Here is a 25518-nt window from a genome sequence, read left to right as displayed (position 1 = left end):
TAAGTTTTCGTGAGCTACAGCTCACTTCATCGGATTGATTGATTGCCTCTAAATCATGCATAGACTATGCAAATGGGAGGGAGGGTAGCAGCAGCAGCCTTGTTCTGTGTTTGCTTACAGGGATCAGGCACAGCGGCAGTCCCATTATTTAAGGATGTGCTGACAAGTTATGCCAATGTAGGGAGGAAGGATGGGCACACATGATATACTGTCCCAAAGGAAGATACAGCATGTGCAATTCCTTCTATATTCCAGAAAATCTGTAGAGGGATTGTGGCTCCCAAGCACTTCCTGGATCTCCCTGAGGATGACTGTTTAAATCAGATGGGACTGTTTAAATCACACCGTATGGCCTGATATTCTTTTTCCAGCTAATTTTATTGGGGTTATTAGCTGGGATCCTGATCTGCTCCTCCTAAGGTCAATCAATAAACTCCTATTGGCCCAGGACGTTCAGCTGACATTACAATATCAGCCCACCAATAAAATAAGATGACCCTAAAGCATGCAGTGTATAGCAGAGACACTACCCTTCTCCTCTCCCTTCCTAACCAGTGACAACAGGCGCCCGGGAATTTGCACTGAAAAGAACCCCTCAAACACAGAAACTGGGTCCAACATTTTTCCAACCTGCAAAGAAGTTTGGTTTCACCTCAGAAACAGGCAGGAATCCAAATCAGCTCTTGTTTTGGGCCAGATCCTGAGAGTGGTTGCCTGAGCATCTCTGGATGGGCACCACTCACCTCCACACTCCCGCCAAAGTTAGGAATCACTCAGCATTTCTCGGGATCAAGCCCTTTATCAGAGTCACTTTACCTGTCCCTAAACAATCACAGGACACTTGCCCCCTCCATCCTAGAGTTGCATGATGTTACTATCCTCAATTAAATTAGTGTACTCTGTAATTTTTGAGTGCAGTGTATTATTTCTGTGCTGATCTCTCACTTTCACTCCCATTGGTTTCATGTTCCCTTTTTCTGGGTGGAAAAGCTTTTAATCTGATCCATCTTAATTTATCCTGGTTCCACCCCCTGGGACTTTCCTAACTTCCTTCTGTAAAGGGAGGAAAAACTGACACAAGCATAGTACGTGCACCTCTCCAAGCTTAGCAAAAGTGGTGCTCTGTCTGTCTCCCTGAACTGGGTTTCTCTGTAGGCGGTGCATTCCTTGGGAGGGAGGGTGCATGTGTGTGTGTGTGGGGGGGAGAGCCATCCCACACTCAAGTGAGCTCTTATTTAATGGGGGTCTCCATGCAGGACAGCAAGCAGAAGAGATTTTCCTCCTCCCAGATTCTATTCCAAGGGAGAGGTGCACAAGCCAGTCACAGGGATGCAACACAGTGCTGAAATACCCCTGGAGGAAGCAGTTCATATGACCAATCAAGAATCCGGAATGGGTGTCAGGGAGGATCTGAAGAACATACGCTGTGCTGTCATTTTTTGCTTGTTCTCTGTCCTAGCCCTGGCATTGCCCACAGCCTATCTACTGGTTGGAAATCTCAGAGCCTACAAATCTGGCCCAGCTCAGGTAAGGAAATGCCATTTCTCAGTGATCTTAAGGAAAGGTTAAGAAAAAGACAAGAGAGTTTCTTTAAATATTTGGGTTTGGAGAAAGAGTTTGTGGCTTCTTGCTTTATGGATTTACGATTTCAAGGAAGAATGTTAAACAAACTTTTTATTTCTTGCTTGCTTGCTTTTTCTTTCTTTCATACACACAGTGGGGAAGGAGGAGGAAATCAGTTTTTTAATAGGCAGATTTTTCTTCATTTCTCTTTCTTGAGTTTAATAGGGTCAGAGGAGCAGGAACAATATTAAATCCTAACTGGCAGACTGAAGAAAACTCTATAGTCTAGCTCCTCAGCTAGTGTAAATTGCTGGTCGTGCCATTGAATTCAGCTGGGGATCTGGCTGACCATCTCTGTTCCACCTTTTTCTGATTGAAGCTGAGAGCTCTCTTGTCTCTTATTACAGGCTGAAAGGACCCTATTTCACCAGCCACCTGCTAAATGTCATTAATGTGTCCATCCATCTATTTGTGGGTTGTGTTTGTGTCAAATACCCATATGTGTGTGTGTGTATCAGATGGGTGAGAACTATTCATTTCAGCACCAGAGTCGCATGCGGATTCAGATTTCCCTGGGATTTACTATGGTGGTCCAGTCTGGGCTAATTATTGGGAGTGACCCTAATCCCAACATTCAAATCCTCATCTAAATCCTGATCAAAAGTTTCCCAAAGTTCAGAAGCACTGGATTCAGGGGATAGTTGCAGGTCCATCTCTAATAAACAGCTGGACATCTATCTCCACATGCATACCTCTGTAGGTATGTGTCTTTCAACTCTGTGCTGCTGCCCTCCACATCAGCTTTTTAAGCAGGTGCATATTCTCATTGATGTCAATGGGATTACCCACCTGCTTAAAAGGTAAGCCAATGTATGATTGTTTGCAGGAGCGAGACCTTCATGAATTTCAGCTTTACGCTTGAAGTTCACTCTTTGCTCATATGTATGAACAAAGCTTCAATTGAATGAATACCATGAACAACAATAATCAAGAGGTACTAATATACTGAATATGAGCCTTATTTCTATTCTGGCACTAGGTTTTTACACTCTTTGACATGCAGTTGTGTAGATATAGGTACAAACACACACACAGTGAAATCAGAGCTAGGGGCTCACTTCTAATACATACAGTTCTTGGTCAAAGACTTTATAATCTCTCCAGGGTGTCAAATACAATATTAGTTCTAGACTGTCTTTACTTACTGTGTTTGCTGGTTGCTTAGATGAATGCGTAAGGCAGATTTCCTGTTTATATCCACATCTGTACAATGTGTGTGAGTGCATGTTTGTATACGGAGAAGCTGTATAAAACTGCTTAGAAACACACAACTCTTAAATCAGAAATTCTCTTCCCAGCTTTCACATTGACTCACTGTGTGGCCTCGTGACTTTGGTGAGTCACTTAACTGCTCAGTGCCTCTCGCTGTCTGCTATTGTGGTTTCTATAGTGCCCATTACTGTAATACCTTAGCACAACACCTTACACTGAATTCTGAATGGTTGGACTTCTGCATCTGGGCAGAGTTTACTGCTGACTTTAGTCCCTATACTGTCAGCCTATCAGTGCAGGGACTGTGTCTTTCTATATATTTGTACAGCACCTAGCACAATGGGGGTCCAGATCCTGGTCGGGGCCTCTACATGCTGCCACAATTGAAATAATAAAATAACAATCTGTCAAATGAGATTAAAATTTACCTGGCTCACAGGTGTGTTGTACATTTTAACGAAGTAATGCTGGTGAATGCCCCTGAGATCTTCAGATAGAAGATCCTTTGTAAGCATTAAGGATTGCTTCATTCTGGACAATATTATTGTATATTATATTTATACATATTCATGAAAGGTAATTAGTGCATGTCTCTTGATATTACTCTAATATCTGGCTGTTATGATCGAATGAAGTATAGTATATGAAAATCCCAGTCTGCAAAAGTAAAATCATCATAGCTGGAAACTTGCCATCTGTCTCTCTGCCAAGTGGAGAGGGCGGAACATACTTATCCTGCTGTATTATTTACTGCACTCAATAAACCTTTCACTTGCTCCATTGAGAACTGAGTCAGTCAGTGACTAGCAGCTGTGAAGTAGTCATGGGTGTGTTTGACTTTCCTTGAGAACTTTCTTCTAATGCCTCCAAAAACCAGTGCTCTGAACTGAATATGGGTTCCTCATATGTGCCCTGTCCTGTAGCCATGACCCATAGGAGCAGCTCCTTTCATTCCAATGGGAACACTATCAGGAATGCAGGTGCTCCAACAAAGTCTTTTCTTTTCTAAACATTTTTTTAAAAGAACCCAGAAAAATCCCTTTTGATCTAATTCATTCCCATTAGTCTTTTAAAAAAATTGAATTGTACTGGTTAAGGGCATCTTTTTGTCAGACCACCCTCCATCATAATTAGCCGTCCCATCTAAGAAGAAAAGGACTGAGGGCTAAATGGTGGTTTGACCTCTCAGAAGGGAGTGAGAGCCCCTGCCTACCCCCAACCACTTACAGTTCTGCACAGGTTCCCTGGACTTTCGGTCTGGGCATGTAGGAATAAGCTGAAGCTGTGTTCCCATTGATTGCCCCTGAAAGCAGGTGGACTGCTTGCTGCCCTCTAAAGCAGATTAGTGGTGAGGAGACCAGTGGAGAGGATAATGGGAAAAGCCTTCTCTCGTCTCCACGACAGTGCTGAGTTGCTCGGCTGAGCTGCCCTGGGAGTGGGCGTTCATTTTTTGCCATGTTATAAGCTAGCCGTAACTCTTTTCCCTCAGGAGCAAGAGGGAAGCGGGTGAGGGAGTTGTGCCACAAAGGGGTGTCTCTCCTAGGTCTATCGCAGGGCTGGTGCAGATTACATGCCACCCCTTGCACATGCATGTGCCTAAAGTCATATTCCAGCCCGGGACAAGCTTAGACTGTTGCCTGATCTTTAGAGGCATCCCTTGTGGGATAGAGCACCTGATAGGGACAACCTGGGCAAACTGGAAATTCTGCTTTCCTCATTGTATTGCACCTGGTCTGTGTAGAACTATGGGGTTTACGCTCCAGAGCTGCCTGCCTCGGTATCTTCCACCATCACCAACACCCGCCCCCTTTTCAAAATAACCGATACATCTTTTGTGCCCTAATTCTGAAACAGCTGCATCGCTGTCCCTTAGTGGTGTGGTGGCTTCAGCAACACATTTGTTTACCTGGCTAAATTTCATATTATTGACTTTATTTAGAATATAACGAGCACTTAGTTCCTGCCATAGAGCCAACTAGTGGAGTGACGCACAGCTAGGAATGTGCCAGTTGCTGCCTTATCAGTCTTCTCAGTTAATCATCTGTAAATGAAAAGCAAAGTCTTAATTGCTGCTCTTTGCACTTAACTCCCATTGATGGCACTGGGATTTGGAGAGGTGGGTCAAAGGAGTCCTGAGGCTGGCAGGATCAAGTTTAGAGGGAAATTCACCCAAATAGAGAAGGGCAACATAAGGGTCTGCAGCTCACTTTGAACTCAAGCTGCGACTGTGAGAATGGTCTGCAGCCATGCAGACAGGCCTCCAAAGCCCCCAGCTGTGGCATGGATCTCTCCAGGCCAGATCTGCACTGGCCAGCATGGAGGCCAGTGATGAGGGTCAGAAGAGGAACCGAAAGGAACCATATTTATGCAAAGCCAATGGCCTCAACATACCATGCAAGTGGCGGAGGGAGGCTGAATCAGCTACCCCAGGACATAGGCTGGAGGAACGGCTGTGGGTGGGCTGAGGAGAAGCTTCACATCCTGGCCCCAGGTGTGTAGTTTTCACCTCCCAAACTTTGCCTGCATTATCACCACGGCCCAACTGGATAGTAATGACTCCGGCTTTATGCAGGTATCCTGGCATTTCCCTTGTGGCCCAATCCAACTCCCATGAAAGTCAGTGAGTCTTTTGATCGGCTTACATGGGAGTCGGATCAGGCCCTTAAAGCACAGGTCAAGCTTAGGCAATATTCCATGCCTGGAAATGACACAAAATAAATTTGGTGCATATATTATATCAGGAAGAGGAGGTGGATGAGGCATTTCTAGAACAAATAAAAGAAATAGCCAAAACATCAGACCTGGTAGCAATGGGGTATTTTAACAACCTGACAACTGTTGGAAAAGTAATATGGTCAAACACAAACTCTCCAGTAAGTTCTTGGCATGTATTGCAGACAATTTTTGTTCCAAAAAGTGGAGGAAGTCACCAAGGGGACAGGTGTTTTAGATTTGATTCTAACAGGGAGAAATGAGTAGCGAATCTGAAGGTGGAAGGCAATTTGAATGAAAGTGACCATGAAGTGACAAATTTCATTATTCTAAGGAAAGGAAGGTGTGAGAGCAGCAGAATTAGGACAATGGACTTCAGAAAAAAACAGACTTTAACAAACTCAGAGAACTGATAGGGAAGGTCCCATGGGAAGACAATGTAGCGGAAAAAGAAGTTTAGGACAGTTGTCCGTTTCTTAAGGAAATATTAAGGGCACAATTGCAAACTATTCCAATGCGAAGGAAAGATAGAACCATATTGGCCCCTTCCTATTCTTCTTATCAGGAGCTCTTTAAATGACCCCAAAATCAAAAAGGAATCCTACAGAAAGTGGAAACATGGGACAACTGCTAAGAAGGATTACAAAAGAATAGCCCAAGCATATAAGAACAAAATTAAAAAGGCTAAGGCACAAAATGAGTTACACCTAGCAAAGGACATAAAAGTCAACAAGAGGAGGTTCTTTGAATACATTAGAAGCAAGAGATACACAAAGGAACATGTAGGTCCTTTATTTAGAGGAAAAGGAGCACTAATAACTGATGACATCGAGAAAGGTGACAAGGTGTTTAATGTTTATTTTGCTTCAGTCTTCACTGAAAAGTTTAATGGTGACAAGATACTCAATAGAATTAATATTACCAACAAGAGGAAAGGCATGCAAAGCAAATAGGAAAACAACAGGTTAAGGAAATTTAGATAAGTTAGATGTATTCAAGTTGGCAGGGCATGATGAAATCCATCCTAGGATACTTAAGGAACTAGCTGAAGCAATTTCAGAACCATTAGCAATTGCCTTCAAGAACTCCTGGAAAATGGGTGAGGTCCAGAAGAGTGGAGAAGGGCAAATATGATAACTATCTTTAAAAGGGGAACCAAGAGGACCATGGGAATTATAGGCCAGTGAGCCTGACTGGTCAGTATCTGAAAAAGATGCTGGAACAAATTATTAAACAATCAGTCTGTATGTACCTGGAGGATAATAAGGAATAGCCAGCATGGATTTGTCAAAAACAAAGCATGCCAAACCAACCTAAATTCCTTCTTTTTCGGGATTACTGGCCTCATGGTTACAAGGGAAGCAGTAGATGTGATATATCTTGATTTTAGTAAAGCTTTTGAGATAGCCTTGCATGATATTCTCATAAGAAAACTAGGGGAAAGTGGTCTAGGTGAAATTATTATAAGGTGGGTGCCCAACTGGTTGAAAGACAGGACTCAAAGAATAATTATCAATAGTTCGCTGTCCAACTGGGAGAGTGTACCTAGTGGGGTCCCACTGGGATCAATCTGGGGTCTGGTACTATTCAATATTTACATTAATGAGTTGGAAATGGAGTGGAGAGCCCACTCATAAAATCTGCAGATGACACCAAGCTGGGAGGAGTTGAAAGCACTTTAGAGGACAGGATTAGAATTCAAAACAACCTTGACAAATTGGATAATTGGTAGGAAACCAATAAGATGAAATTCAATAAAGACAAGGGCAAAGTACTGCCCTTAGGAAGGAAAAGTCAAATGCACAACTACAAAATGGGGAATACCTGGCTAACGTGTAGTTCTGCTGAAAAGGAACTGTGGGCTACAGTGGATCACAAATTGAATACAAGTCAGCAATGTGGTGCAGTTGCAAAAAAGGCTAATATCACTGTGGGGTTTATTAACAGGAGTGTTGTATGTAAGACGCAGGAGGTAATTGTCCTGCACTACTCAGCACTGGTGAGGCTGCAGCTGGTGCACTGTGTCCAATTCTGAGTGCCACATGTTAGGAAAGATGCGGACAAACTGCAGAGTCCAGAGGACAGCGACAGAAATGATGAAAGGTTTAGAAAACCTGACCTTTGAGGACAGGGTAAAAAACACATATTTAGTCATAAGATGAGAAGGCTGTGGGGTGGGGGAGACACACCTGATAACAGTCTTCATAGAATCATAGAATATCAGGGTTGGAAGGGACCTCAGGAGGTCATCTAGTCCAACCCCCTGCTCAAAAGCAGGACCCATCCCCAATTAAATCATCCCAGCCAGGGCTTTTTCAAGCCTGACCTTAAAAACTTCTAGAGAAGGAGATTCCACCACCTCCCTAGGCAACGCATTCCAGTGTTTCACCACCCTCCTAGTGAAAAAGTTTTTCCTAATATCCAACCTAAACCTCCCCCACTGCAACTTGAGACCATTATTCCTTGTCCTGTCCTCTTCCACCACTGAGAATAGTCTAGAACCATCCTCTCTGGAACCACCTCTCAGGTAGTTGAAAGCAGCTATCAAATCCCCCCCTCATTCTTCTCTTCTGCAGACTAAACAATCCCAGTTCCCTCAGCCTCTCCTCATAAGTCATGTGTTCCAGACCCCTAATCTGGATTGCACTCTCAGCAAATTTGCGGATGATACTAAACTGGGAGGAGTGGTAGATACGCTGGAGGGGAGGGATAGGATACAGAAGGACCTAGACAAATTGGAGGATTGGGCCAAAAGAAATCTGATGAGGTTCAATAAGGATAAGTGCAGGGTCCTGCACTTAGGACGGAAGAACCCAATGCACAGCTACAGACTAGGGACCGAATGGCTAGGCAGCAGTTCTGCGGAAAAGGACCTAGGGGTGACAGTGGACGAGAAGCTGGATATGAGTCAGCAGTGTGCCCTTGTTGCCAAGAAGGCCAATGTCATTTTGGGATGTATAAGTAGGGGCATAGCGAGCAGATCGAGGGACGTGATCGTTCCCCTCTATTCGACATTGGTGAGGCCTCATCTGGAGTACTGTGTCCAGTTTTGGGCCCCACACTTCAAGAAGGATGTGGATAAATTGGAGAGAGTCCAGCGAAGGGCAACAAAAATGATTAGGGGTCTGGAACACATGAGTTATGAGGAGAGGCTGAGGGAGCTGGGATTGTTTAGCCTGCAGAAGAGAAGAATGAGGGGGGATTTGATAGCTATTTTCAACTACCTGAAAGGGGGTTCCAAAGAGGATGGCTCTAGACTGTTCTCAATGGTATCAGATGACAGAACGAGGAGTAATGGTCTCAAGCTGCAGTGGGGGAGGTTTAGATTGGATATTAGGAAAAACTTTTTCACTATGAGGGTGGTGAAACACTGGAATGCGTTACCTAGGGAGGTGGTAGAATCTCCTTCCTTGGAGGTTTTTAAGGTCAGGCTTGACAAAGCCCTGGCTGGGATGATTTAACTGGGAATTGGTCCTGCTTTGAGCAGGGGGTTGGACTAGATGACCTTCTGGGGTCCCTTCCAACCCTTATATTCTATGATTCTATGATTCTATGATAATCATTTTTGTTGCCCTTCGCTGGACTCTTTCCAATTTATCCACATCCTTCTTGTAGTGTGGGGCCCAAAACTGGACACAGTACTCCAGATGAGGCCTCACCAATGTCGAATAGAGGGGGACGATCACGTCCCTCGATCTGCTCACTATGCCCCTACTTATACATCCCAAAATGCCATTGGCCTTCTTGGCAACAAGGGCACACTGCTGACTCATATCCAGCTTCTCGTCCACCGTCACCCCTAGGTCCTTTTCCGCAGAACTGCTGCCTAGCCATTCGGTCCCTAGTCTGTAGCTGTGCATTGGGTTCTTCCGTCCTAAGTGCAGGACCCTGCACTTATCCTTATTGAACCTCATCAGGTTTCTTTTGGCCCAATCCTCCAACTTGTCTAGGTCCCTCTGTATCCTATCCCTGCCCTCCAGCGTATCTACCACTCCTCCCAGTTTAGTATCATCCGCAAATTTGCTGAGAGTGCAATCCACACCATCCTCCAGATCATTTATGAAGATATGGTAAGGGCTGTTACAAAGAAGTCTGTGATCAATTGTTCTCCATGTCCACTGAATGTAGACCAAGAAGTAATGGACTTAATCTTCAGAAGGGGAGATTAAGGTTAGATATTAGGAAAAACTTTCTGTGTATACAGGTAGTTAAACTCTGGAACAAGGGAGCTTGTGGAATCCCCATCATTAGAGCTTGTTAAGGGGTGGCCTAGGTATACTAAGTCTTGTCTCAGTACAGGGGGCTGGACTTGATGGCTTCTTGAGGTCATTTCCAGCCTTGCATGTCTATGATTACCCATGCATGTGTATTCATATGCATGTCCACATAACACAGAATCTGGCCCCTCCAAAAGGCTTGCTCTCTTCTTGTGTAAAGAGCAAGAGAGATGGATGTGACCTGAATACAGCTGCTTATTAATCTTTATGGCCCCACTGTTCCTAACTATTTTGCTGCATTCAGGTTTGTAATGTGGACACCCCCTTTCAAAAGGACACAATAAAATGAGATGTGTGGGAGGGGGATCTTTAGCTGTTTTCTTTTGATTTAAACGTTAAACGTTTATAAATGGGACTTTTGGCCACTTTTGGAATTGAAAGCCCGTGGCAGCTTTTTGCATACCGCAGACTTCACAGGAACTAAAGCTGCCATTTCATAGAATTATAGGACTGGAAAGGACCTCGAGAGGTCATCTCGTCCAGTCCCCTGCACTCATGGCAGGATTAAGCATTATCTAGGCCATCCCTGGCAGGTGTTTCTCTAATCTGCTCTTAAAAACCTCCAGTGATGGAGATTCCACAAACCCCCTGTGCAATTTATTCCAGTGCTTAACCACCCTGACAGTTAGAAAGTTTTTCCTAATGTCCAACCTAAACCTCCGTTGCTGCAATTTAAGCCCATTGCTTCTTGTCCTGTCCTCACAGGTTAAAGAGAACAATGTTTCTCCCTTCTCCTTGTAACAACCTTCTATGAACTTGAAAACTGTTATCATGTCCGCTCTCAGTCTTCTCTTCTCCAGACTGAACAAACCCAATTTTTTCAGTCTTCCCTCATAGCTCATGTTTTCTAGACCTTTAATCATTTTTGTTGCTCTTCACTGGACTTTCTCCAAATTGTGAGAAATTTGTGTGTCCAGAACTGGACACAATATTCTAATTGAGGCCTAATCAGCTCCTAATCAGGAGATCCTTGTCTTCTAATTAGCTCTGGGGTGGGATTTTTCAGAAGCACTCAAGGCAGGTTTAACTGTGTTCCCATTGCAATCAATGGGAGCTTTTCCACAGACTTCAGTGGCAGCCAAAGGGTGATGCCGTGGACTTCTGAAAAATACCAACCTAATCAAGAATGGGAAATAAGAAAACTCTCCAGTATAATTTTTAAAAGGACTAATTTTTAAAGTATTTCATTTTGAGGTCTATAAATGATACCCCTTTATTGTACGATAACACAGCATCTTTCAGCCCAACTGATCTTTACTATGCAGTATATACACATTATATACATGAACAAACTATTCAAAATAACTAGCGCTTTTCATCATATGATTTCAAAGCAAATCAATATCATTATCCCAATTTCACAGTTAGGGGAACTGAGGGAGAGATAAGGGAAGTGATGTGCCCAAGGTCACCCAGCAGGCCACTACCAGAGCCAGGAATAGAACCTAGATTTCCTGAGTCCCAAACAAGTGTTTTATCCACTAGGCACCACTACTTCTCTTCTCCATTTTATTCACATTGGGTTCTTCCCCCCTCGGAAAACTAAAACTTTTGGCCTAAAATATAAATTGTTTTGATTTTCAGCCAAACATATTTCAGTTGTTAGCCATTCCACCCCCACCCCCCGCCACCCCCAATTTTTGTCCCCAAAACACTCTACGTTTTTGGCAAAAAGTCAAAACTTTTCATGGAAACAATCAGCTCTACTTAAATCTCAAGGGTTCTGATTATGTAAGGTTCTTGAGCAAACTACATAAGCAGGGATCTAACTTTGAGGATGGAGTACCACTGAAGTAAATAAATAGAGCTGTTCACATGCTTAAAGTTAGGTGTGTGCTGAAGTATCTTGCTGAATCAGGGCCAAACACAGCTTTGTTATGTCATATGTAACTACCTTGACATTTCAGTGATTACAGCTGTCATTAAAGTCGCTTGGGGGAGGAGTGTTCCCAAGGGAATTCCCGCACTATGGCCTTATAAAGTCCATCCAGGGAAATTACACATTCAGCTGACCATGATGCTACACATTTCATCATAAATTACAATTGTATTCAAACATCCCAGCGATCTTGTGAGCTCTTGCAGAAGACAATGTAATATTCAGTACCAAGCAGCTGCCTCATCTCAAACAGTTCAAGGTCAACATGACAAAGGGTGTTCTTCCTGATTCCTTCCTATCTTGCAGACTGTGCCCCTGCAGTTTTCACTCGGGTCTTTTAGATCATGCTTTTTCTGCTGGGGGGGAGGGGTACGGCCGGAAGGCAGGGGCAGAGGCGGTGTAGCTGGGGAAGGGACGGAATTTTCTGTTGCAATTTTTTTCTTTTCTCCAGATTTTTTTTTTTACATAATTTAGCTATTGGGAAATTACCATTTTATAAGTGGCTTAGCTGTCTCCTAGACCATACATGCACCTCAGCATTGGGCATCCATTTTAAAATCTCAAGCCTCAATGCACCACGCGCCAGGCTCAACTCCTGGTGAGGGTTGTCACAGTTCAGGGCAACTTGTACCTGTATTTCCCCACAGTGGTGCTCTCAGGCTTCCAACTCCCCATCTGTTGCCTTTTTGGGGGGGGGGGGGAAGACCCATATCTCACTCCCTTCTGAGCAGGGTATTTCCAGACTGCACGGTTGCCTGCCTTCACTTTGTTATTTTCAGCAGCCACAGGCTGCCCCAGCATGTGCTGACTTTCTATTCAGGGACTGATGACAGAACGATTGTCCGCAGTTATAAGTTGCCGTGCAGTTCTTTCTAATACAAGCCTATTTTATTCTTAAGGTAAAAGCACTACAGAGAAAACCGTTACCAAAAATATATATATAATAATAAAGCCCCTACCCCAATGCTAATAAGCTTAGCAGCCATCACCCCAACTCGAACATGATCTCTGGCTGGAGCAGTCCTTCAGCACCCCACCCAAGAGATTTCCTTTGTGGTCTCAAATTCATCACAGCCTCGGCTCAGAACTAGCACATTCATAACATGTTTATTCTACTCTGTACACTGTTTAGGAGTCTTTGATCTGGAGTTTCCTGGAGCATGTAATAAATATACAGCAGCTTCTCCTCATGAAGGTATAGCTTCAAAAGGGTGGATTGGAAGTGGGTCATTTGCATTCCCACAGGTACTTCCTAGGAAATCCATTTCACAGGTGTTGTTTCAAAAAGCCCTTTGAAGTTCCTAATACCTTCCAGACATTGCATTAGTGAGTCAATCTCCGAGAGAAGGTACAAACATACAATTCCACAATAACACAGACACAATTGCATTTTCAAAACAATGGACTCCAAAGCTGTTAAAACTAATTCAGCAAGGTTTAACTTAATTCAGTAAAGTTAATTCAGGATATTGTCCATCTGCCATGAAGCGAACTCAGCCATTCATTCTCCTTTTGCCCATAGAGTCATAGAAGCATAGGACTGGAAGGGACCTCGAGAGGTCGTCTAATTCAGTCCCCTGCACTCATAGCATGACCAAGTATTATCTAGACCATGTTGGCATGCAGCATGTGTCCTCTTCCCCCAGAAGCGGCTGATATTGTGTGTGTGTGTGTGTGTGTGTGTGTGAAATAATCCAAGCTGGATAATATATGTATATAAACACTAAATATTATCACTGTTTTCTAGTAGTAATTGTCATTAACTCCAGTTGAAGATCTGGCCAATCAGCAGAGCTCCATTGAAACCAACTTACAATGAAATCTATTCTGATTGACACTGATTGAGAGTCTGGTCCACAAAGTGCATACGCATACAACATAAGCACACTCCTAGCAGACCCTGTCCTGCAGGGGTTCTCACACTTTTGCCTAGTCCTGGTTTTAACAGAGAGAGTTGGGGTCAGCTCCTCAGCTGCTGTAAATCGGTGTATGACACTGATTCACACCAGCTGGTGATCTAGCCGACTGTTGTCTCATGGACACCTGCTCTCGCTTTCATTATTGTATAGGCCGCCTTTTGTGCCATTTCTGTAGCAGCTACTGGAATTGGGTGCCGGGAGAAATAATATTAGAAGAGTCTTTAATGGAGAGTGCAGGGAGAGGCAATGGGTTGCTACAGTTTAGCAGCTGGAGAGGAGAAGAGTCAGCATCATGTGAGCAGGTTCTCCATAGACCATCAGCAAATGCTCCACAGTTTGAGAACCACTGTAAGTATTGTATGCCTCTAGGCATTGCTATTAAGATTTGGAGTGGGGGCGGGGATTGCACATGCACAAACTACAGACCAGATCAGGGCTGGCCAACCTGAGCCCGAGAAGGAGCCAGAATTTACCAATGTACATTGCCAAAGAGCCACAGTAATATGTCAGCAGCCCCCCATCAGCTCCCCTCGCCCCCGTCCCAGCGCCTCCCACCCACCAGCAGCCCCGCTGATCAGCGCCTCCCCCTCTCCTCCCGCACCTCCCGATCAGCTGTTTCGTGGCATGCGGGAGGCTCGAGGGGGGAGGAGTGAGAGCACTGCAGGCTCAGGGGAGGGGGTGGGAAGCGGTGCAGTGGGGGCAGGGCCTGTGGCAGAGCCAGGGGTTGAGCAGTGAGCACCCCCAGCACATTGGAAAGTTGGCACCTGTAGCTCCAGCCCCGGAGTCAGTGCCTAGACAAGGAGCTGCATATTAACTTCTGAAGAGCCACATGTGGCTCCGGAGCCCCAGGTTGGCCACCCCAGACCAGATCCTCAATCAGCCTAGCTCCATTGGCTTCAAAATTTTGCTGATTTATATCACCTGAGAATCTGGCTGAACAGAACCAAAGTCTTGCAAGAATGCAGGCACTCCACCTATGGGGGTTTGAATGGGAAAAGCCAGCACCAATGGCAGGCATCTGACTGGCAAGTGGTAACCGGCCTTCCTGTTGCTTTGCATAAATGCCTTTTGTCTTTGGCACAGACCAAGTCAATATTATGCTGCAATATTTACAGTGTGAGTCTGAATGGGCTTCACAGGGACTCTGGATCTCAGATAGGGAGAGTGATTTAGCAAGTTATTAGACAAACAAAACTGACCCTTCCTCTGTCAAGTGCTTGTTTACTTGCAAGGTTAGTTCTCTGCCACTGAGAGTTCTTGGCTCCTTTTCGTTACTGATCTGTCTTTCACACAAACTCTTTCCCCAATGCCTTTAGAGAACGACATGATAGAGTTACAGATTCACATAATAAAGAGCAGAGGGAGAGAGGATCGCAAGCTACAGAAGTAAGGGAGAAATTATGGGACAGATCCTCAGCTGCTGTACATCAATGTACCCCCATCCAGAGGAGGTCTGACACCAGCTGCGGATCAGGCCCACTATGATAAGAAAGAATCAGGGTCAGATCCTGGCTTCCAGCTTTAAGCTCTGTGCATTGTCTCACCTCTGCATGACTTGCTCCCCTCCCTGAGGTGTAGGAGATGTTCAGTGGTAGGCTGGGGATGGGAGGGAGTGGGGCTGGATGGAGTTGTGCTCCACACTCCCTGGTTGGCAGAACTGTCCCTGGGTGACTGCTCTGGGTGGCATAACTTAGAGTAGCCCTTAGGCCTTTCTGAATTATTCCATGGGCAACTTCAGGCTCTGGCTGAGCCAGGAAGCAGGAAGATGCTTTGGAGCCACCGTTCTCCCACCCCAGGTCCCATGCTTAGCACAGATCAGCCAGACCTGGGAACCTGTCCTGTGTGTGTGAGACAGAGGGATATTGGAAGGCTGTGGAAGAGAAGGCTCTTGCACCAACAACTGAAACTACTTGGGGGTTTGTACTTCAGGCTCAGTTCAGATGTAAACAAATATTGTTGTCTCTTCTGTCTCCTGAGGCAATTGCCAAAGGCTAGATAGACTCTTTTGATGAAAATATTACATACACATACAGGCCTCTGCTCTCCAGGGTTTGTCTTGTCTCAATCACCTGAACACTAACTGCTTGTGAATCTATTCGCAGGTTGCAGATGAAAGCGTGTCTAGATTCCTAAAGCAACAGACATCACCAATTTGTAAGTTTGCCAGTCCTTTCCTTCTTCTATAAAACCTTCTGTTCATTCACGTGTCTACTGGGGGTGGTACCTGTACAAATTCCTCACGGCAGCTAAATGTAGGAGCAAGGCTGATAGGCAGTGTTTTTTGTAACCGGGTCAGCCTCAGGATATTAGACACAGGGTGGGTGAGGTAATATCTCAAAAGAGTTTCTCTCTCACCAAGGAAGTTGGTCCAATGAAAGATATTACCTCACCCTCCTTCTCTTTCCACTATATGGAAATGCACTTTCCCAGGGCTATCAAGCAGAGATACCTGCCTTCTCTACTAACAACTAAGGGTTCCAAGGGATTCAAATGCCCATGTGTAATTGTAACATTGAGAAAACCCAGTCATCGGTGAGCGGGATCGAACCTGGGACCGCTGGAGCTTAGTGCATGAGCTAAAAGCCAACTAGCGCTTAGCTAAGGCTGTACAGCAGACTCATATATATTTTTTCTCTCTCGCTTACTCTCTTTCGCTCTCGCTTGATGGGACAGGAAACCACACCCAGAAGGTGTGTGGGTTACATGGCCTTGAGACTTCTCTCCTCCCTGCCCCTGAAACTGGGAACAATACAAGTGCAATAGAGAGGGGCGTGGGAGGGTGTGTAGAGAGATATGTCCCATAAACACAAACATCCAAGGACAAAGGCTCCTGGGGACAGATTCTGAGAAACCTGGCACAAAGAGCTCAGGAGGGACTGGGCAAAGGAGACTTTCTGCCACCTTTCTGCAGACCTGATTGGCTGCCTAGGAGCCGCGCTGCAGCCCAGAATCTCTTATAGTAGGAAGAGCTATATGGTAATCCTTTGTTTCCACTATTTCTGCTTGCTATCATTTGACTCGCTGGAGGGGGGCCAGGGAACTGTTCCTTTGGGAACAGAGGGTCTGGGAAACCCAGTGGATCAGGGGCTGGGCACTCCACTGAGGTGTTTGGAGATTGCAGGTTGACTATCGTTCACCTGTAAAGAGAGATCGGGGCCTACAGAGGCCTGGAAGGCACTAGTTCCCAGAGACTGGAGTGGTAGGGGAACTGACTCACTGCAGTCACAGACAAGCTTTCCTCCAGCGGTAGAGAGGCACCTCACACTGCTGGGTACCCCTTGAGAAGCATCATAACCTGCCCCTTCCTGACCCAGCTACTCTCCCAGCATGTCCCCTAGAGTTGAGCTTTGAGGTGGACATTATGCCAGGTCACTAATATCAAGCCCTATGCTACTTCTGCCCAGAGGGACTTTTTCCTCAGCAGCTCCTTCATGGGCCCTGTACACTGCCGAAATAGCGTATAGGAGCCAGACTGGGGGCCAGATCAGCTTCCTTTAGAGGAAAAGGAATTGCTTAGTGTGGTGCAAAGGGGTGTAACTAGAAGCCAAAGGAGATTAAAGTCCGAGAAAGTAAATTCAGGCTGAATGTCAGGAAAAGCTTCCTGCCAGTGAGATCTGTTACGCTATAGATCAGTCTCACCCGCAAAGGGGTGGAAGCCCTATCACTTGTATTATCTTAAAATTAGATTTCCCAAAGGAACCCTCTAAAGGAGGATGGGCTAGGTGACCTCGCAAGGATGGGGCAGCTCTTTGTCCTGCTAAAGGGCCTTCATACTGCTCTACAGTGCAACCCAGTCTTAAAACCATCACATCTGGCAAGTGGAGAATGGCACAAGGGAATCGTCTAGTAGCTTCTATGCCAGCTCCATCCCAGTTCCCAGTATAGGGGACATATCTTAGGGACAACTCTCCCCTGGTGATGCCCAGATGCTGGGATGGGCAATAGGCAACCAGGTACAGACAGTCCTGTGGCTAGTCTAGTCTACAGCAGGGAAGAGTCCAGCATCCACAAGGAACCAGAATTGGGGGCCGCAGGGTATACATGTGGTTTAAAGCCACCTTTGCAAACCTCCTCCTGAGCACAGCTCAGATGCATCCCAGGTTCTGGGATGTCTTTTCCATCTTTTTCATCTGCAATACTATGGGCTAAATCCTCTTGTGGTGCATGCTCCTGCAACCCCATCAAAGTCCCTGGAAGTTTGGGCAGGGTTAGAGCTGAAGGGTTGGGCTGAGAGTGAAGGTTTGAGTCAATAGAAAACATAAATGAAGGGAAAGGCTAGGAGTAGATAAGAATCTACATCGGAAACCACTTCCCTGTACGGTGTTGTCTGTGTATGTGTATTAGCAGGAGAGTTGTAAGCAAGACAGGACAAGTAATTCTTCTGCTCTGTTCTGCGCTGATCAGGCTTCAACTGGAGTATTGTGTCCAGTTCTGGGCACCACATTTCAGGAAGGATGTGGACAAATTGGAGAAAGTCCAGAAAAAAGCAACAAAAATGATTAAAGGTCTAGAAAACGTGACCTATGAGGGAAGATTTAAAAAATTGGGTTTAGTCTGGAGAAGAGAAGACGGAGAGGGGACATGATAACAGTTTTCAAGTACATAAAAGGTTGTTACAAGGAGGAGGGAGAAAAATTTTTCTTCTTAACCTCTGAGGATAGGACAAGAGGCAATGGGCTTAAATTGCAGCAAGGGCGGATTAGGCTGGACCTTAGGAAAAACTTCCTAACTGTCAGGCTGGTTAAACACTGGAATAAATTGGCTAGGGCGTTTGTGGAATCTCCATCATTGGAGATTTTTAAGAGCCAGTTGGACAAACACCTGTCAGGGAAGGTCTCTAGATAATATTTAGTCCTGCCTTGAGTGCAGGGGACTGGACTAGATGACCTCTCGAGGTCCCTTCCAGTCCTACGATTCTATGATATTAATGCTGCAGGGAAAATGTAGCTGGACGTGAAAGCAAACCCCAGCTCACTCTTGTTCTGTGGGCCAGACTCACAGGTGCCCTATGGGCTCTTTTGTGGCAGTGCAGCTGGTGCAAAGAAGGCAAAGTCCACCATTCCCCCACCCACCCCTTTCAACACAGGAGGTGGATGCCTCCTCAGCAATGGTCACCCAGTGCAGGAAGGATCATGGGTAAGCTCTGGGCTGGAGGAGAGAGGTATGGATGGGAGGGAAGGTGGGGAAGGAAGGGAGGAGCAGAGGCTGTGGCTGTCGCAGAGCTCAGGCAGGCTTGAGGACGCAGTGCGGAGCTTGGGGAACAGAAAGATGGCATAAGAGGGGGAGTGGCTGGGTTGGTGCTGCAGGCCCTGAATAAGGGATGTGCAGACTGCCTCCTCTTTGCATTGGTGTAGGGATAAACCTGCCTTGTGGCTTTTTGAGCACAGTCTGACTATATTAGTATTGAAATGACAGAATGATAAAGGATGCCCTCATGCATGCTGAAATCTAATTCAAAGAAGAGGCTTTTGCTTTGCTTTTCGACGGGGAGGGGGTGGCGGTGTTTGTTTTAAAAGGATTTGCCAAGTTCTCACAAGCCTTGCAGTGAAATTGACAAGTCCTGGTGCTTGCTTAGTGATCCTATCAGCTCTGTCCAAAACTCCATTCCTGCCTGCCACAAAAAACAAACACAGAAAACCAGCCTAGACAAATAACTCATAAAACAGACCAAGGCGGAAATGAAGAGGGACTGCACAGAGTCTCTCTGTGAAGAATCATTCGGACTCGGATGTTTGCAAATGTTTTTTTTTTCTTAATTACAGCTTTAGTATCCAGTGCAGAAAAGCCAAGAGCACACCTAACAGGTAATTTAACTGTTCAAAAATGATATGCCTCCCTGGGTAGTTGTCACTCACATTGCACTGCACAAAAGCTCATCTCCAAAACACACATGCCTGATGGAAACTGACAGTCAGAAGTTGCCAGTCAGGAAAAGTAGGGGAAAGAAAGTCATCTCCTGTTTACACTCTCTGGGCCAGATCTCAAGCTGGTGTCTCTTGACTTAGCTTTACTGAGCTATGCTGATTTATACCAGTCGAGGATCTAGCCCTGTGTTCATACAGAGTGTCTGCAAAGCCAGGCACTTTATGAAAGATTCTCTTTATGGTTTTAAAAGGCTGCTTACAAAATGAACACTCGGGCTGGCGGCTGTTAGCAACTGCTAGAATGGCTGGTATTTTACTCTTCTGCTATACTTAATGGGACTATTTAAACAGAAAGGGCCTAGTTGTAGTCTCATCGTGATGTGACTCAGGAGTAACTCCACAGCTGTCAGTCAATGGAGCTAGAGCAGTTTAAGGGACAGGAGAACCAGACCTTTAATATTCCATAAGCATCACAGTCTTGATTCTCTTCACTTACACCTTTTCCACGCCAGTAGAACTCCATTGACTTCAGTGGAATCACCCCTGATTTACACCAGCGTGCGCAAGAGAAGAATTAGGCTCAGTTGTGACTCTCACGAGTCTGAGCAGTGGTGAGGAGGGGGAAGTGTCAGAAGGTATTATGCCTTTCTCAAGGACAGGAGTGGGGGTGTCAAAAGAATAAGAAAGGCTGAGGGAGCAGCCTGAAGGGTGCTCTTTGCTACACCCTGCTTAACAGGTGTGGCCAGCATTACCCCCAGCCATGCACTCATGGAGCTTGTCAGGTACATCTGCTCTGCAATAAAAAACCCGTGGCACAGACTCTCAGAGCCTGGGTCAATGGACTCGGGCACACATGGCTTGGGCTATGGGGCTAAAAACTGCAGTGGGCTCAGGCTCTGAGAACCAACCTCCACCCCTTGTGGCGTTTCAGATCCCAACCTGCAGCCCACACCTGCATGTCAACCCTGCAGCCTGAGCCCTCCAAGCTCAAGGCAGCTGACACAGGCCAGCCATGGCCATGCGGAGGGTCTTTTATTGCAGTGTAAAGGTACCAGACCAGGGGATGATGCTTGATTCCTCTGTAGATGGGCTGAGGGGCAAGGAACTCTCAATATGCTCTAAACCCCTTCTTAGTCCCCTTTTTGAGGGAGGGGCATAATCATAGAATCATAGAATATCAGGGTTGGAAGGGACCTCAGGAGGTCATCTAGTCCAACCCCGGGCTCAAAGCAGGACCAATCCCCAGTTTTTGCCCCAAATCCCTAAATGGCCCCCTCAAGGATTGAACTCACAACCCTGGGTTTAGTAGGCCAATGCTCAAACCACTGAGCTATCCCTCCCCCCAATAACTGAGCCCTAACCTATTTCTATAGCTCCCAGATGAGAGAACCTGGGGGCAAGGACATATTGGGGGAAGTCAGTGGCAGAATGGCTGCCAGGTGGCTGGCACGGCTGTGATGGTTCAAGAATCTTGTGGACGGCTTCCAAGATCCCTCTGCCATGGTCAGACCTCCCGGCGTGGACTCTGGCCCTGATTCCAAAAAGCACTCAAAGCGCATGAGTAACTTTAAGCGTGCGGGTAGCCCCACTGAAGTCAATGTGTACAGTTGTGCATGTGCTTAAACACTCCACTGAATCAGAGCCTAAGTTTCTATAGCTCTCGTAGCAGGGTTTTCCTCTCTGCGTTTGTCCTCGAGTTCCTAGCTAAAGCTAGATTGTGTCTTTTGACCCTTTTCCATGCCTTTTACTAATAATTTTTCAACACATCAGTGCAGATTTGCAGGAGAACAAGGTCACATTCATTGATAAAAGAGTCATTTGTGCACAGCCAGCGAGACATAGTCGCAAGAGATGCTGGACAAGAGACAAGCCCTCCTGCTGGCTCAGAATATTAGACTGTAGCTCTGTACTCCTGATGAATTAACTTCAAAAGCTTGTGTGATGTTCTCTTTGCTTCAGGGAAGCACCCAACAGTTGAATCAAATTTCTTTCAAACCCTTGAGTTTGCAAAATCTAGCTGGAAATCAGCAAGATTTCCGGTCCTCCTTGATCTGCCATTTGGGCACATTCGCTAGCTTGTACCTCCAACTGGAGAGGAGCAAGAAAAGGAAAATGACAAACACATTTTCAAGAAGTTCTCCTGTCTGTTTTGAAGCTCCAGAAAGGTTTGATTTGAGTTCTGGGCCATGAGGCAGAGGGTCTGTTCTTATTTTTCCTGTCTCTACCCTTGTCACTGAAACGACATTCATTCCGATCACTGCGGGGGAGGAGGGGGATGTTAGTCACTACAAATCGTTAAGTAATAGCTACCACAGTGTGGTGGTAGCTGAGCATTTCCCTAAATCCATGCAGGAAACAACAGTCCTGTCTGTTACTCGTTGGGAACAGCTGGCCTTTTAAGGTTGACCACTGAATTTCTGGAGCCTGGAGCTGCTACTGTAGCACAGAGCAGCTTTAAATTTGTCCTACATACCAGGCACAGCTGCTGCGGTGCACTCCAGTGTGGGGGCCATGCTAGAGTGGGTAGGGAGCTGCACACATAGAGACCCCTACGCTCCAGCATCCCCAGCTGCTGCCCTCAGGGAGCGTGGGGTGGGGAGGGAGGGGCTATTACAAGCTGCTGCAAATGAGAGCAGGCCTAAGGCTCCTCTAGTTTATACCAAGGTTTGAACACCCCCTGGAAGCCCTGGGGAAGTGTGAGGTAGCAGACAGCCATTTGCTTTCCCTAAGCTCAGTTTCTATACCAAACAGAGCTCAGATGGAGCCAAAGCTCTGAGAACACTCTTCCTTCCACTCAACAGACCTGGACTAGCAGGGCTCACGCTAGTGCTCTGAACAGAACTGTGTAGACAGTGCTTTGAACTTGCGACTTGGGCTGGAGTTCGGGCTCCAAAGCCCAGCCCCCGGCCCAGGCTTCAGAGCCCCAGGCACGACTGCAAAGCGCTGTCTACACATATATTTTTAGAGTGCTAGCACGTGCCCCATTAGCCCATCTGTCGATGTGGGCTGGGAGGGTTGCTTCTGCGGGCTGTGTAGACCTACCCATCCTGACCTGTTCTGAGCCCCCCGGACTTCCAGTGACGCCAACAGCAGCTGAGGCATCGCGCAGCCACACGCCCTTAATCCTGTTCCTTGTAGTAATTACGTGTGATCTTGCTGAATCTCATACCACACAGGGCATGCTTCGCAATTAAGTCTGGAAGAATTCCAAAGCTTTTCTTTTCTGTACTTAATTCATCCACTTTCCCCGAAATGGAATGATATGGAAAGAGAGCAAACATTCAATATTAACCCACACTCACACAAAAGAAAAGGTCTCATCTCCTGGAAATCAGTTGCCTCTGTCTTGCCTGTTCGTTTATCCGTAGCGTTGTATGTTTCTTTTTATTGCCCAGAGAAGTCGGATGTTTTACTTTTCTCAGCTGTAACTTTACCGCAACAATTTTGTGTGACAAACGCAGTTACTAGGAAACTTGACTGCTGTCCCCTAGCAGAAATCACTCTTACACATAAAATATAGGGCTCTTGTTTTCCTAGCTACTGCCTGAGCTGAATTACAAACGGGGGAAGAGAGATGATCAAAGCAAGAAGGGTAAAAGTCCCACTATGCCTCATCTCCACCCTCCAAACCCTGCAAAAATGAGAAGACAGAAATTGCCAGGCTGAATCAGACCTGGGGTCCATCTGCTCCAGTGTGCTGTCTCTGACAGCAGCCGGCCCCAGCTGCTTCCGAGGAAGGTACAAGATACCCCACAGTAGGCAGATGTGGGATAATCTGCCCCCAGCGGAAACCTCATCTTAACCCTTCATAGTTAGAGATAGGTTTAAGCCACGAAAATAGTTTTGTATGGGACACGCAAGGAGGATGAGCTATGCAGATTCCACATGTCTTTGGGACAGTGTTTGCAGTTGAAGCTGCCACCTATTTGGATTGGATTAACACCAAGGTGCTGATCATTTGTGGTCAGAAAAGATTCCATGCCACTTTTTCTCGAGGGCTCTCCTGGCTAAATGCAAGTTAGGGTAATGATAGACTGAAGGGTCTCTTGGATATGGGGTGTCTCACTGATCACTGTCCTGCACCATTATGTACAGTTGCTGTAATTATTCACACAGCTGCCCCAGAGCTGGCTGCATTTTAGGATGCTGTGAACTGGTGCATTGGGCCTTGGGGGTGGGGGTGAATTTCCCCCTTTCATGTGACCGGGCTGCACCCTGAGGAAGGATTGCCTTGTAAGTGCTGGCCTCGGATTCAGGAGATCTGAGCTTTAGTCTCAGGTTGCCAGAGACTTGCTGTGCAGCGTCGGGCCAAGTGGCTCAGTTCCAGGGTGCTCAAACCGAGACACCTTAAAGGGGACCCAGTGTCCAGTCTCTGAAAATTAGGTCCCTTTACAGCATCTCAAGGTGGGCACCCAAACTAGCTAGTTGAGTTTGAAAATCTGGGCATAATCGACCTGTGCCTCAGTTTTCCATATGTAAAATGGGAGTAATAATATTCCTTTCCTCTGACCCTTTGTTTGCCTTGTCTAGCTAGCTGGAAGCTCTTTGGGGCAGATACTGTCTCTTACAAGGTGTATGTAGAGTGTTTATCGCAGTGGGGCTCTGATTTCATGTGGGGCCTCTGGGCACTACCGTAATACATGGCAGAGTGAGCCCTTACTAAAGAGAATGTGCTAGCAAGGTTGTTTTCTTTTGAAGGAATATATCATCTGAGTTATGCTCACTGTCACACATCCTGCTTGAACAGGGGAACCAACTGATTTCTTTCCTTTCTCCTTTATGTCCTCAGTTAAGAAACAAGATCTTTCACCCCCCATGGGAAACCAGTTTCCAGTTCTCCAGTGGGAACACGAGCGAGGCTTAGCCTTCACCAAGAACAACATGAACTATACCAATAAGTCACTGGTGATTCCAAAGGCCGGGGATTACTACATCTACTCTCAGGTCACTTTCCGAGGGTCCACTCCAAATCACAGTAAACCAGGTTCCATAACGCAGATCATCACCAAAGTCACGGACAGCTACCCTGAGCCTACCCAACTACTGACTGCCACCAAAACTCTGTGTGAGATGGGAAACAACTGGTTCCAGCCAATTTACTTAGGGGCAGTGCTTTTCATGGAGGAGGGGGACAGGCTGATGGTCAATGTTAGTGATATCCAATGGGTGGATTACACTAAAGAACACAAAACATTCTTTGGTGCTTTTTTACTGTAGGTTCTAACAGCAACGAATAAGGGCTGCTTCTAATTAGGGCTCTGAATCAAGTGCATCACTAAAGTCACACAGGAGTTTTGCTAATGATTTTAGTGAGTGCAGGATCAAGATGTCCTAGTTCCAAGCATCTGTGCTCTCAAAAGCAGTTTCCTGACCTGTATTCTCCTTCACCTGTGTGGCTGCGGTGCCCATCATTATCCTTGGAGGAAGGAAAATTCAATTACATGGCCCATCCCAATATTATACCAAATAGATCACACCACATCAAACCACAGAAACACAGAGGGAGGCAGAGGAGAGAAAAATCCATTTCCATGCTAAAGCTAGGAACCTCTTGCATGCCTACAAGTGTTGCACAGATAGTTTATAGGTGACCGGGAACAATAGTCTCAAACAAATCAACTAAGCCTACATTCCACCTCCAATAAGCAACCCCCTTTGCCTTAAACAACCACTTTAAACTGTCCCCAAGTTTCCAATGTAATTTTGTTTGATCTTTCTTCAGATCACTCCTCTCAACAGGCAATTCGTTCTTGGCATGCCCTTAAAAATAGATTTGCTCAGTACTTTGTACTAAAATCGAAAATTAAATCTTCAAAGGCACTATGTAAATCATTAACTCTTTAATTAATCCCTTGCAACTGCCCTGGGAAGCAAATTAAAATGATTTCTTGCAGTTTGCAAAACAAGCCAATAGACAAAAACATTCCTGATATTTTTTCTCCCAAGAAATTTTGCAGGAAATGGTGGCCTATGTTGTTCTGGATCCATTTGCTGCCCAGAAATGGCTCTTTTCATAGCATTGCTGATGGGTT

General features: G+C 45.8%; 1 protein-coding gene across 1 annotated transcript; it reads left to right on the top strand.

Annotated features, from left to right (window-relative positions):
- The first annotated feature begins 1243 nt into the window (after window positions 1-1243).
- On the top strand, window positions 1244-25306 carry TNFSF15 (TNF superfamily member 15). Its single transcript, XM_048822783.2, has 4 exons — window positions 1244-1527; window positions 15725-15776; window positions 19385-19426; window positions 24276-25306. The coding sequence occupies exons 1-4, from the start codon at window positions 1330-1332 to the stop codon at window positions 24701-24703; spliced, it is 720 nt and encodes a 239-aa protein (XP_048678740.1). The 5' UTR covers window positions 1244-1329; the 3' UTR covers window positions 24704-25306.
- Window positions 25307-25518: the final 212 nt, after the last annotated feature.

The sequence above is a fragment of the Caretta caretta genome, chromosome 16, assembly GCF_965140235.1.
Source record: "Caretta caretta isolate rCarCar2 chromosome 16, rCarCar1.hap1, whole genome shotgun sequence".
In the NCBI taxonomy this organism is placed as follows: domain Eukaryota; kingdom Metazoa; phylum Chordata; order Testudines; family Cheloniidae; genus Caretta; species Caretta caretta.
Note: the sequence above shows the minus strand (reverse complement) of the source record. Positions and strands in the feature narration are given on the sequence as shown.

Coding starts and splice junctions, on each gene's coding strand:
- TNFSF15 (XM_048822783.2), top strand. CDS start 1,330: ATGCAACACAGTGCTGAAATACCCCTGGAGGAAGCAGTTCATATGACC. Junction 15,777..19,384: donor GCAACAGACATCACCAATTT/GTAAGTTTGCCA, acceptor TCTTAATTACAG/CTTTAGTATCCAGTGCAGAA. Junction 19,427..24,275: donor GCCAAGAGCACACCTAACAG/GTAATTTAACTG, acceptor TTATGTCCTCAG/TTAAGAAACAAGATCTTTCA.